General features: G+C 38.8%; 2 protein-coding genes across 2 annotated transcripts; one reads left to right on the top strand and one right to left on the bottom strand.

The window, feature by feature from the left end:
- Positions 1-784: 784 nt before the first annotated feature.
- LOC113032294 (asialoglycoprotein receptor 1-like) lies at positions 785-6083 on the bottom strand. The gene is made up of 8 exons (XM_026185120.1): positions 5062-6083; positions 4618-4692; positions 4031-4105; positions 2464-2589; positions 1521-1916; positions 1274-1434; positions 1046-1158; positions 785-950 (listed from the first exon to the last, which is right to left on the bottom strand). Exons 1-8 carry the CDS (start codon positions 5126-5128, stop codon positions 821-823), a joined length of 1143 nt encoding a protein of 380 aa, XP_026040905.1. The 5' UTR covers positions 5129-6083; the 3' UTR covers positions 785-820.
- Positions 6084-6235: 152 nt separating this feature from the next.
- nes (nestin) lies at positions 6236-14189 on the top strand. Its single transcript, XM_026185684.1, has 4 exons — positions 6236-7226; positions 8155-8279; positions 10010-10083; positions 10763-14189. Exons 1-4 carry the CDS (start codon positions 6396-6398, stop codon positions 13585-13587), a joined length of 3855 nt encoding a protein of 1284 aa, XP_026041469.1. The 5' UTR covers positions 6236-6395; the 3' UTR covers positions 13588-14189.
- The last annotated feature ends 315 nt before the right edge of the window (positions 14190-14504 follow it).

Here is a 14504-nt window from a genome sequence, read left to right as displayed (position 1 = left end):
TGCTTTAATTCCTCTTAGCATTAATTGAATTCACATGTTAACATGTTCAGTTGCTGCTGTTTTGTCAGCTGCAAAAACAAACACTGCAATGGAAGAAAAAAATTTATAAAGCTATAATTCAAGGAATTAGATTAGATTAGATTAAATTTGTCGAGATGAACAGAATAAGTCCAGATGAACAGAATCAACTTTTGGAGAGATTAAATTAGACACTGGAGGTGACTGCTCTTTTTTTCTATAAAAAACATAGTAAATTCACATGCACCTCAATAAACAATATTTTTTCTATGATTTTATGTTTGAAAAGAATTTCCATTATTCCCATCCTATCTCACTTTCTTGAGCCTAGTCTACACATACAGGCATGTGTATGATACAGTGAGAGGTATGATATTGTGTTTGGTTAGATGTGAGGACATTTATTGAATCAATGCTTGTGTCTGTTATTACTGTGGGTGACCTTGGTTCTTTGGTTCTGGGTTGTTACCTGCTCAATTGCAGATGGGTCACATGTTAAACCATTTATTTATAACCTCCAGGCTTTTAATAGATCAGATGTGCTTCGGTAAAACGTCAACTCGTTTTTCAGAATTAATTTTAGGAATCAAGCACATATTAACAAGGTTACAGACGGTAACTGAAAACAAGGACCCGCAAGATTGTCTTGGCATTAAAACTATACAAAAATCATAAATCAGTCTTCACATTTTAATATTCTATTTATAAATTACATTAATATTTTTTATTGATATTAACATCAATATTAATATAGTAGTTTCTGAATATCCAGTAGTCTTCTGAAGAATTTACTTTGCAGCATTCAAACAGACAAAGCTTTCTTCTTGCAGATCCATTGGTTCTTCTCATCACAGCTGACTGATTTAAATCCTTGGTTTTGGAGAGAGATTGCACAGTGACCATCAGAAGGAGATGACTGGTCGATCCAGGAGCTGAGGAAAGTAACAAATTTGCTCAAGGTTGATGGACACTTGTACATTGTAACTAATTTATTCCAAATTTGGCAAATATTATAATTGTCTCTTACTTATTAGTCAGATTCCTTCCATCCAGCCACTTCCATTTCCCATCTTCAACTCTCAGGCCAATCCAGTATCCTTTGTTTTCATTATATTGCCAACTCTTTTCACGAATAATTTTCTGAAAACAGAGGGAAAATGATCAGAGATATTTAAATACTTTGCTTAAACCGCTGACTGAGTTCAGATCTATTTAACTAAGTCTGTAATAAAGAGTCTCTCTGTGCTGTCATTACCATTTCTTCTTCATTAATTGCAACAGCCAAATCTGAAATCTTTCCTCTGCAGTCTTTTCGAGCTTCTTCCCAGGTTTTCCATTCACCTTGGTCAGCATTATTAGTTGCATAGCAGCTGGAATTTAATTCCCAGCCCTTCTGACAAGCGTTACACTTTCTGTCTGCAAAGATGGAGATCCATTAATAAACATCACTGCATATTGCTGTTAAATTTAGCATTATTGTAGGTAATGTAATTGGAACATACTGTTATTTTCTCGGGGACAGTAGGCATCAATGCTCCACTGAGCTCGACTAACATTGAGCTCGTCCCATGGTGTCGTCATCTGTTGCGTTTGTTCTGTTAGGTTTTTCTTCTCTGCCTCCAGGTCCTTATTCTGAGTCTTCAGCTCCTCATTTTTCCCTTTAAGTTTCTGGTTTTCTTTTGTCAGGTTTGTCACCTCTTTATCTAAGACATTAAAGACTTGAGTCAGGTTGCTCATCTGGAGTGTGAGCTTGGTTTGGTTCCTCTTCAAGTCTTCATTGTCTGAGCTGAGTTGGTTGTTGAGTTTTGTCAGGTTATGATTGACAGCATTTAAAGTTGTTTGGTTTTCTTTCAGTTGGTTCAGCTCAGTTTCATCAATCTCATAAATTAATGTGACATCTGCAAAATTAAAATTAGCTTTTTAGAATATGGTGGATCTCAATTTATTTATTTATTCATTTATTATCATTTTACTACTGTTTAAAGTATTTCCTCTTCTGTTCTAATTAAACGTTTTTAGTTTAGTCTTTTTTAGATTTATTTAAATCTTTTAGTATGAATTAAATCCACTCAGATAATAAAAAGTATAAAATGCATTTTTATTGGGAATTCATTTTTTAAATGCAGAGTCCACAGCTACATTGGTTGTGTCACCAGTTACAGCATAAAGACTTCCCCTATGACTGCTGTTGTATTTCCTTGTGTATCACCTCACCTTAAAACCAATTATGTTACTATAGAACATTTCCAATGTCAAATAACAGCTTTGTTTGGGATAATTGTATCTTTAGATACATTTTGAAACATCAAATTGAATTAAATGAAACATAAATTGTAAAATATTGTTTAGCATAATTTTCTGTGAAATTTCTTGCTAACAGATCTGCAAAATCAGAAAGAGAAAGTACCATAAGTGTGACTGATGTATGAATGTTTTCATACTTACGGTAGACACTGACTGCTATGATGCCCAATGCCAAAATTATACAAAGCATGCCCAAACAACAAGCCAACTGCTGATAGTGGCGACATCTACGGTTTGATTTCTTGTCGGGCAAGAATTCTGCAGAAGCTAAACAACAGATAGAAATATATAATTTTAGCTTTCTGAATAATTTTAAGTTTTATAAGTTTTATTCAAAGTTACAATTTGGTTTTGTTTTGTTTCCTTTTGTCTCACTGTCTCACAGCAGAAAAATACAAATCGCAAAGGTTTTGATGAGGCTATCTTGAAAATTTTCTGTAATTCATATGAGGCAATCAAACTGTTAAAAGCACTTGTTTTTAGACTTTAAAAACACAGAATAGTTAGCTTTTAATAATGCACTTCATAAGCACTTAATGCTAACTCAAAATCTCAAGTTTGTCAGACAAATAGGCTGACACTTCCTCATTCTTTAAGGAGTTGGACTTGATTATCACTTCTTACATATGTAACAACAAGAATCCTAGAATCTCAAAACTACATCTACATAAATCCAAATTGAAGGGAGGTCTGAGTTTACCAATATTCAAACATTATTATTGGGCTTCAAATGTACAAGTGCTGACCTTCTGGCACCAGACATTCCCATCATTTAATCAGCTTAGGCATTTTGTCCAACTTAACACAACTTTTTTAATGTGCTCCTGAGCCCTCCTTATTCCAAACATCTGATTTCTACAATTGTACATTTGTTTGATGACAGTGTTGAGGCGTGGATTACGAGGATAAGAGACGCTTGGAGGGATGAACTGGGTATAGAAATATTGGAATCAATGTGGGACAAGTGCTTATCCAAAATTAATTCCTGCCCTTTTAACAGCCGACATCAATTAATACAATTTAAAGTTGTCCATCAGCTACACTACTCCAAGGTTCGACTACACAAAATGTATTCTTCAACTTCCCCCATATGTGACAGATGTAAAATATCAGATAGAATACTGGCTCATGCTTTATGGCATTGTCCCTCATTGACTAATTTCTGGTCAAGATTATTTGATTGGTACTCTAAAGCTTCCGGAATCTTCGTCTTGCAGTTTTTGGTTGCATACATTCCAGAACTATTCCTGCAACTACGCGGGTACCAGTCGATCTTGAAATGATGGTTGCGAAAAGACTTATCCTAAAGGAATGGAAGTCTGATGTTCCTCCCTCCTTCAATGTCTGGCTCAATTACATGCTATCAGTCATACAAATGGAAAATATTCGATACCTACAAACTTCTGCAGTAAATGTTTTCTCAAAATCCTGGACTCTTGTTTTTTAATTACCTTGGGAAAGCCCTGGTTATATGAACATGTGTCATGGCACTGTGGTTTCTCTGTTTGTTACAAATGCATGATATTTGATTTACTCTGGATACTGGTAGTTTTTATTATTACTGTGCTATTTCTTGTCTTCTTGCCCTGCCTTAGCACCTGAGCTGTATTTATTTGTTTGTTGATGGGGTTTTCTATATTGAAAAATTAAAATAAAATATTGCAAAAGAAATGTTTTCAGTTGCATGGGTTTTCATTTGACTACTCACCATTTGTGACAGGAGTTTGTTCTGTTGCCTTATTTTGCACCTTTACTTCATCATATACTGTTTCTTCCTTTTTAACTGAAAGGTTTAAAAACGAATTAGTAATCACAAGTTATCAAATAACAGGACATTCTAATGCTTATTTCATTATTTGGACTTAACATTACAGTATCTTTAATCCATGTTTTCCCCCCTGTCTTATAACTATTGCCTAAGAGGAAGAAAGGATCAACTGCCTTAAAAACCTCTAAATATGCTTCATTACATTCTTCTGAAATCTTTTTTCTTTTTTTTGGTCACATTGTAATCTTTGGTGGAGGTTGCTTAAATGGGAAGTGAAAATATTAGTGTGTGGCTTCACATCCATTATACTGAAAATATTACATAAATACCCTGAGTTGATTAATCTCTTTTTCTTTTGCTTTTTCTTTCTTTTCAAATGGACCAATATGGCAAGGCCGGGATGGTCCACTTGGTAGAGTGAATCCATTGGGCATCTTTCTTGGCCTTTAGACAACAATTCTGATGGCAAAAGAACCAGGCGGGGAAAAATGAAGAAATGCTTTCATGTTTTTCATTTGACTACTCACCATTTGTGACAGGAGTTTGTTCTGTTGCCTTATTTTGCACCTTTACTTCATCATACACTGTTTCTTCCCTTTTAACTGAAAGGTTTAAAAATGAATTAGTAATCACAAGTTATCAAATAACAGGACATTCTAATGCTCATTTCATTATTTGGACTTAATATTACAGTATCTTTAATCCATGTTTTCCCCCCTGTCTTATAACTATTGCCTAAGAGGAAGAAAGGATCAACTGCCTTAAAAACCTTTAAATATGCTTCATTACATTCTTCTGAAATCTTTTTTCATTTTTTGGTCACATTGTATTCTTCGGTGCAGGTTGCTTAAACAGGAAGTGAAAATAATAGTGTGTATCTTCACATCCATTATACTGAAAAGACTACACAAGTACTCTGTGTTTATGAATCTCTTTTTCTTTACGCTGTACATTTGAAAGGCTTAACTTACCTTCTGATCTTTGTTGTTGGTTAGGTTTAAATACAACTGATGCGTAGTTAACCTCGTCCTCTGCCATCCTTACAGTCTTTCTGTTTGGTTTTTTGTGACTCGTAGACGGAGAAGAGTATTGTATTTGAACCACAGGGCATACATGAGAGAAGCTGTTTTTTCCTGAGTTATGTTAAGTCTGTTTGTAACACCAACTTCTGCTTTTGGCTTTAAATGTAATTTGCATACATGTCTGGCTGGAAGAACCTCAAACACTTTACAGTGTGATGAAAAGATAATACTATTACTGTGAGCGGTGAATATGTTGTTAACAGATAACTAATGTGTACCTTAGACATTAAATTTTGATTTTATATAAACTGTGAAGCAAAACAATTCAATTTATCGTCCCTCTGTGCTGTTATTAGTAGGTTTATTTCCAACTTGGCCCATAGACTATATGTTTCTTCCTGTGGTTCGGCCCAAGAAATTGTTTTCTGGCATCGGCCTAATTATGATTTCTTGTAGATGGTGACAGGCTCTCACTATTTTGTAGCTGTAGAAGTTCATAGTTACCAAACCAAAGCTTGATTCAACTTTTGCTAACACACACATTTTATCTTTGATCTTCCTTGTTCCATAATAAGGTTATGGATTTCATAAGCTCATATTATTTTTGCATTATCAGGGTTAACGATTCATATACGTCACTGTGAATTTAGTCAGATTTATTTAAAGAAAAATGTGTATTAACTGTTGGTTAGGGTTTTCAAGATCACTTGTTTCAGTCTGCTTAATACTGTGAAGTCTAAACTAAAAACGTATTGACACTGAGTCCTTTAAAGGTTTAAATTCCTAATAAAGTGGGATACAGAGGAGAGGGAAGTATGGAAGGTTCCATGGCTCAGCTCAAATTCAGCTAGAAAAAAGTGCCAGTGGTGAAAGAGTTAATTTTATAAATTAGATCACTGCTTCTCTCTCTGCCCTTTCACTGCTATATCCACCCCTGCTACTCCAACCCTCTATCTCATTTCATATCTGCTTTCCTTCATCCCACTTAGTCACTCCATCCATCTTCCTCTCCTCTCCCCTCCCCTCCTCTCCTCTCCCTTTCCAGCCTTGAGTCTCCTCCCTCTCCACCCCCCTCCCCTTTTGTCCATGTGCCCGGCCCCTTCATTAAGCCTAGTATGAAAGGAAACCCTCTTGCAGACAGTCACATTTCAGGGGTCTCCCAGAAGCCTCACTCTCACGCTGTCTCAGGCCTGGATACAGGGATATAGGCAGTTGCCAATTTCTAATCAGCATACCTTTGAGTGAGGCTTCAGTTTTTCATATCTCTTATTTTTAACACTGACATGGAGCTCCACAGTTTACAAAGGACCACCCACACCAACCACCTGGGTGAGGAGAAGCAGCAAATGCTGAACCTAAATCGACGACTCGGGACCTACCTGAACCGAGTTAAACTCCTAGAGGAGGAAAACATGCTGCTTGCAAAGGAGATACAAGCTATGAGACACAATAATCAAGGTGCTTTGACACGCAGAAGAGGCCTGGAGGAAGAGTTGCGGCAGGCAAGACTGGAAGTAGATGCAGTCTGGAGAGATAGGGTCCTCACAGAGCTGGAAGTTGGCAAGTTGACTGAGGAACTTCAAGCGCTGGACTTGTGGAGACAGAGGGAGGCTGAAGAAAAAGTGAAGGCCAAGACAAAGCTGGAGCAAAGCAGGAAGGAGTTGGAGGAGGAACAGAGGGCACAGATTTGGCTTAGAGAGAAGGTCAACCAGCTGGAGCATGAGATGAGACTCCTGATCCAAACACATGGGGAGGATGTAGCCCACCTGGAAGCCACACTGACCCATTCTAGAGCTACATTATCTTACACATTTTCTCAAAAGGGCAACCATACACCGAATCTCCTTCAGCTGGGGCATGAATACTCTCAGAGTGCCACCAGAGCATGGCAGGAGGCAGCAGAGGCTTATCAGGACCAGCTGACTCGGTTAGAGGAGTCACTTAACCAGGCCAGGAGCCGTTTGACCCAAGTGGGTCAGGAGAAACGTGAGAGCCAGCTGAAGCTCCAAGCCCTGGAGAAGGAGATCATCTCAGCTCAGGAAATCAGACAGCATCTGGAGAAAACTGTTGCCCAGCAGACAGACAAATACAGCCAAGAGATGCAGCAGCTCCAGGTGAGTGAAACAATCCATACATGTTGGGATGCAACAGTTATTACAACAGTTGCAATAGTTGAATGTACATGATATTCAATCCAATTATTACCCTTTGAAACTGAAAATTGTTCCGCATATTCACACATTAGGCAACTTCTGACTGGTTGGAAAAGAATGCCAACAAAATCATTGGGTGTTGGTTGTGAAATATGCAATAAGTCATTGTGGTTAATGTCACAGTCTAAGATAACAAATGGACAAACCACAGTGGAATTTGAACATGTGACTCGTGACAGCTGGACAAAATAGAGTCTGTGGATATCTACTGTCACTACATTTGACTAGCCATGTCCTAAGAGATCAAATACTCAGTAAAAAGAACAAGAATACTAGATACATTTTATTTGAATATAGATTTTCCTGGAAATATTCAAGGCCTCCAGCAAAATACGCAAGAAGCTCCACTAAAGGCTTTTGGAAGCATTTATGAGTCCTCTCCCCCCCAAGGGATTTTGCTCCCTTGGCATCCACATTTTATATGCTGATGAAATGAACACATTTGGTTATGAAAGCAACTGGGGGCTACGTATTTGTAGGCTGGGGTTGATGGGATTAGTTCTGGGTCACAGTTAGGTCTGAGGGGTGAAGCACCTACACTAAATACTTTTTATGGCATTTCTTTTTCTCTCACTGAGGTCCCAGATCACTAGCAGGCAGTTATATTGCTTGTAACAGTGTGTAAATCTAAAAGCACGCTAGTGTGATAAGTAAAACAGGTTGAATAACTTAGATGCAGTAATAATAAAAGCCTGTAAACAACCCACCACATATAACAAGCAAAAGAACAAGGAGATTTATTCCTGCTTAATATAGCACAACACTGAATTCTTTTCCAATGCTTTTTTTTAACCTCTTCCTTTTCCTCTTCTGCTTCCTGTTTTGGCAGGAGCACTTGGAGTCCTTAGAGGTGGAGAAGCATGAGCTTGGTCAACAGATCAATCATATCATAATGGAGAACCGAGGCCTGACGCAGCTGAAAATGTCTCTAGGTCTCGAAGTAGCAACATACAGGTACACTGAACTGCCTGTTGCACTGTCAATTCTAAAGCACCTTTAACACTTATTTTTCTACCCGATAGTAGAAGTAGAAGCTAAAGTGTACTTTACCTTAGAATTTTTTTTACTATTTTTTTCATGAGTGTGTAATGTATCAAAAAAAATGGGTTACTTTGCACATGGAGTATCTTTCAAAGTGAAATAAAGTTTGTCTTGTGTGCTTCAGTAACAGAATATAAGATTAGTGGTTACAAAATTATCATATTTATCTCTGTCAAATTTATTGTGAGTCATTATTTCATCAGCAGTACTACCTGATTTCGCAATGCCACTATTGCATGAGGTTCACACAGTTTGCAGAAGGTCTTCTGTTTTATTTATTAATAAAGAGACTGTCTAATGCTGTGTCTGCCAGCCCCCCTTCCTTCTGTATTATCTGTGGCTGAAGATGCTTCATGCTCTTTGTGATTTAAAATGAAACATTAGACTGATCTGCATACGTTTTCTATTTAAAGAAGTCGGCCTGTGCATTGACTTAGACGTCCCGTATCCAGGTTGCTGTTATATAGCATCAGTGCTTTACAGTGCAATGTAAAAACAATATTGCTTCACCAGGTAGGGTGATCTGAAACACTGAGCTGCTTGATGTCAGACAGTTGGGGCTGCACCTTGCAGTTGATTTTGACTTGCTTAGAGGCAAGTGCAGCTTCATGTGTTTTTGATAGGTGTTCGAAGAATCTCACTAAATGGCTAAATTATCATATTTCCAAAATCAGTTTTCAGAAAGAGTCTTTGTCTGTAAATTGGTTATTAATGCACAAAACAATCAGTGTTTTTGCTTTCCTGCAAAACTCTAAGAATGAACCAAACTGACGTGGAAAAAATATGATTTAAAGATTTACTTGAATAGGTTTTGAATTGCAAACTGACTCAAACTCCACATGCATACAGCTTAGCTATTAGCTCAGTTTACCATGTAAACGATGAGTTGCATGATTAATTTAACCCACTTAGAAGCTCAGTAACAGGGTATATGTTGTCTCTTCCAGTAGTTAGAGAAACTGACAAAGGAAAAGATGCCCACGGAGGGAGCAGCCTGTCTGGAAGGTCATTTCTTTGAAGCAGCAGCCTCTGTTGCCTTGAACTGAGTAACTTATCCATTATGAAGCTCTATAGCCCACATCCCCACCCCACCCTCAAAATATTGACCCTCACCCTTTAGTGAGAAGCTACCAATTTCTCAGCTATGGGAGTCTAGAATTACAGCGTAGGGGAGCAGATGGAGACAGGACATTACTAGAGGACAAATCTGAATGTCATTTATACCATGTTCAATTGTGATTCTATGCCAAAAATAAGAAAGTATTTTGTAATAGAGCTAATTATTTAAGTATGTGTTGGAATGGAAACAACAGTGGTTCAAACATGAGAATGGAAACAGTTGTATTAGTGCTGCATGAGCTGCTTGTAAAATCTGCTGTCATCGTATGTGTGTTCATGAGAGTCCCCCCTGTTGTTGTGTATGTGAGGAGGTTTGTGGACTGCAGATGGCTCCTCAATGGCACTGCCTTTCCTTCATTACCATAACAACAGACCTCAGTCTTTTCTTTCTGCTTGAGAACAGCTAGAGTCTCCCTTCGCTCCTCTTCCCACCCACAGCTCAATGTGCAGCATCATGTTTGCATCCTCCAAATCTTATCCTGGAACCTCAGGACGTAATTGTGTCTTGTTGTCCATCTCCACAGAGCTTTGCTGGATGGTGAAAGCCTGAGGGGAGACGTGTCTGTGTTAAATCAGCCAAGAAACATTTCCATCACAGGTAATTAAAGTAAACTGTATTAACACATCCGCAGCATCATCACCACTGATTTTACCTCTGGCTTGTTTAGAACCACAGCATGTCACATTAATCCTCTTGCTTTTGTCCACTCTTCTTACTACTTTAAAACTCATCATTTTTCTCTAAGTATAGCTGAAATTATTCTAAGTAAAGGCTCCTCAGAGAGGGAGACATGTTTGATTCAGTTGTAATCGCGTTAGTCTCACTGGAGACTGGTGCTGGTCGGGGGGGGGGGGGGGGGGCTTGACTAAAAGGGCTGAGCTGAGGTAGGCACTTTGGGTCTTGTAATGCAAGCCAGCTATGACAGTCCCCAAAGGTTATTGAGCCATATGGCTTTGCTTTCCAGTAACTTAGACAGCAGAGAAAGGAAACTGCGATCAATATCTCCCCATTAGTGTCCAAACCCGGTTGACAACACACAATACACATACTCAATACACATTTAAAAACGCATTGTAGATGCCAGTTTTCCTCAGAAAAGTACACACACTGACTAATGTTTTGTGGAGATACCTCAGCATGTAGAAAAACTGTCAGGATTAAAGGATTAGGTTAGTAACATTTAAATGACACGTGTTGAAATGATTGTTGTACATCATTATTATTACAGTAGCTAAGGTCATTGTGTATTCATGAGCTGCGCTCTTGTCTTCCACAGATGCAGTTTTCAGTTCTCAAGGGGTTAAAAAGAATTACCAGACTCAGCTGTCTGCTAGCCGCAAAACCACTTCTCTCTCATCAATTCGCAGCATAGCAGAACCAACAGTAATGTCTACCACTCTATTTTTAAGTAGAAAACCTGTAACGTCAAATGAAACACCAAAGACTTCAGAGAAATGTCCTGATGCAAGAAAGGCAGAAACATGGGAAACCCCTTATCCAAAAATAATGCAGGATGGAGCTGTTGAAAATTTCAGACCACAGGAAGTTTGTGAAAAAGTCACGTATGCTGAGCCTTTGTCGCCTCCTAATGAGCCAGAAACGAATGCTAAAGCACCATCAGGGGAAGAGGAAGCAGACTGGAACGATGTTGATGTTAAATGCTCTGATGAAAGGCCAATTGTTGAGTCAGTTGTCAGTTGTCAGGTTGAATCTACCCTCAGCACTGAGCAATCCTTTAATGATGAAGTTGGCCGTCACCAGTTTACAGCACCCAGCTATACACCATATCATGCAAATTTGAAAGAAGAGCCCAGCAGTTTCCCAGATGAGTCTGATGAGGATGTAGCTTTGTTAGGGGAAGCTGAAGAGCAATATAAGCAACAGGATCCACTTGATGCATGTGTAAGGGAAGTGTGTACAGGCAAAGATACAGGGCATATTCAAGAAGAGAGTTCAGATTCTGAAACAGAGGCAGTGCTTGAACCGACACCCGAATCCAGGCCTTGCAGCCCAGAATCTCAATGCGTTTTTAACCAAGCTGTTGATAAAAATTTAGATGAAAATGTTACAAATGATGTCGATCCAACTGAAATAAAACAAGAAATAAGTTGTTCTATGATAGAGACAAACCAAATGGATGTCGAAGATAAATTATACCCTGATGGAGAAGAGATGGATACATGGGATAGTGTAATAGAGAGGAAGACTGATGTAAAGACAGACGATTGCAATACAAATGATGAAGTAAAAGGACAACATGCTGAACCAGAGGAGGACATATCAGCAAGAGAACAAGTGAATGAGCAGAAAGGAAGCATTATGCAGGATTTTGCTACAGTTGTACAGCAAGGCAACATTATGACTTCTTCCCTGATTGACAAGCAAGCAGATGACCAAGAGCATGCTGCATTAGAGCAAGAACTCGTTCCACTTCCTGATAATGAAGGAGATGATGATGATGATGAAGACTCTCAAAATGTTTCCATGTCTTGGAAGACTGAGGTGGAGGGTGACAGTTATGCTCAGGACAACACTCTGGCTGATACTCGTCCTCTGATCCGATACAAAAGCGATGAGACTGATGCCAACACTCAGGCGTCACACATGGATGAGAGTGAGTCCAGTGAAGGTGAGCAGGAAAAAAAGATCGGAGAGACAGGAACTGGAACGTGGAGTGAAAGCAAGGCAAAGAAATTTGGAACAATGGAAGATCTGTGTGAAGAAGTTGAGGGAGAAACAATGGATGATGAATATAATCTGAGTTACACTCATATCAAAGATGGGGATGATGATGACGGTACAACTGTAAGTGAGCGCGTTATCCAGGTGAATGATAAAGAAAGTGCAGAAGAAGGGATCAGAGATGGCCGTGAGGGACATTCAGATGAAGAAACTGAAGAACTAACAGAACACATGGTACCTGCAAATGTAGCCTATGACGAAGAGTTGGAAACGGATAAACTTGTGGAGCAGGAATTAGAAAATCTGTGCACAGACAGCTATAGTGCTCACTTTGCGCAGCAGCAAGACGGCGACCAACTGCTATACACGAATGACGAGTCTGACCGTGAGATAACAGAGGAAGAAGAGGACATGTCTTACTGTGAGACTGGAACAAAGGTGAACCATGAACTTGTATCTTCCACTACAATTATAGATCAAACTTCTGAAAACCCAAGTGTCAGTGATTTGGCGGATATGACGCATCACATAGACACTGTGGATGTAGAGGACATCCACTATGAAGATCAAGAAGTGAAAGATACCCCAGAGAAAAGAGAAGAAGAGGGTGGGCCTAATGTGTCCATGGTGACGCATGCTGATATAGCAGAAGATCAGTCTGGATTTAGCAAATTTATGAGCAGTCCTGAGATGGAAGAAATCAACAACTCAGTGGATCCAAATTCTGTGTTACTCGTGACAACAGATGAGGAAAATGTGCAGGATATGGCAGCTCAGGATGAGGTAAAAGATGCTTTCCCTCTTGAAGTTATCGGTCAGTCTCAAGAACAAGATGAGAGTGATAAAGATTGCCAGGAGCTTCCTGAAGCTGAATGGGAAGTTCTAGGAGACCCAAGAGAGGATTCTGAAGCCAGGGATGAGATTGAATATGATGATAAATGTCAAAAAGTGCCAGAAACCACAAACGAGGGTGATGTTATACACCAGGAGGAGCCCCTTGAGATTCCCAATGAAAGTACAGCTGATGAAAATGGTATTTTTAAGGCAAATGATCCAGCAAACAATGGGCTCAATGGTCTCTTTTCCTCTGGCATAAAGAGTGACTTCTGGGTGTCCTCTTTAGAGAGCGGTGCCACCGGTGAACCAGCTGATGCCTGCAATGAAGCAGCTGAGCAAACTAATGAGAATCTGGGATTTGTTGACAACCTAGTCTGGGAGATTACAAAAAACCAGAAAGCCTTTAACGGCAAGTCCAGGGTGGATATTGAGTCAGCGCTCACTACTAAGAGCGAGCACGAACAAATGGATAAACAAGTAAAGCAGGTGTTGGGTAGAAATGTTAGCGAGGGGGAGTTGGTTCATTCTGAGGAGTCTGAAGCTGAAGCTGAATTGTGGTCATCTGGAGAGGAACCAGCATAAAATTGTGTGAAGTTTTAGATGTAGTGTTAGTCAAAAGTGTGTTTTCTTTAAAACCAAAGTTGTGCCTTGGTGCGCTCCTTAGTGACGCTAACCACCAATGTGCCAATTCTGTCTACAAACATACTGAGCATTTGCTGTGTTTCACGTTTTCCTCATTCCTAATTGTTTAAAGGTTTCAGTCAATTAGTGTGCATGCTGTGGAAAAAGATTGGGGGCTTTTGCATGAGGGAACGGCACGATGAAAGAACAAAGAATGTCATTTGAAAGTCAAAGCATTTATTGATTGTTTGCTAATCTGATTGTACTGACTAGTGGGAATCAATAATAGCAGAAGGGTAGAATTACTTGTCGAGCTACTATTCAAAGAAACGACAGGCAGCTAGTGTTTCTGTTAGTGAGTTATTTCATTTAACTAGACCAGAGTTGACTTGGTGCATGTTTTACACATGTAAAATGAATAACTGGTGGTAAAATGGCATAAATCAGTTTAGATAAGCAGATAGTTGTGTTTGTATTTGGCTGATCTCAAAGAATAAAGGTTTTTCCATTCATGAAAATATATAATGCACTACGGTACAGTTCCAGTTCCAAAATAAACAATAGCTTCTAGACATTCTGTCTTTTTGTCTTTTTGAACTTATTTGCTTGCACAGTGCCCCTCATCAATGCATTTAATTCCACATCACAATGACATTTTTTACTGGTGTAAATATACTCCTACTTATCACTAGTAAAGGTTAAAGCTAAACTGAAATATTTTAATGGTCAAGTTTGTTTTTGGTAAACATTATTAACATCTTATTAGCCTTTTACAAAAACATATCAGTTAGCACCTGAATTTATTAACTTTTTACACATTTTTAAAGAACCTTCCTGCAGGCTAGAATCCAACATAAGAAAATTAAGCTTTTAATAAC

This window comes from Astatotilapia calliptera, chromosome 11, assembly GCF_900246225.1.
Source record: "Astatotilapia calliptera chromosome 11, fAstCal1.2, whole genome shotgun sequence".
In the NCBI taxonomy this organism is placed as follows: domain Eukaryota; kingdom Metazoa; phylum Chordata; class Actinopteri; order Cichliformes; family Cichlidae; genus Astatotilapia; species Astatotilapia calliptera.
This window is presented reverse-complemented; position numbering and strand designations above follow the sequence as displayed.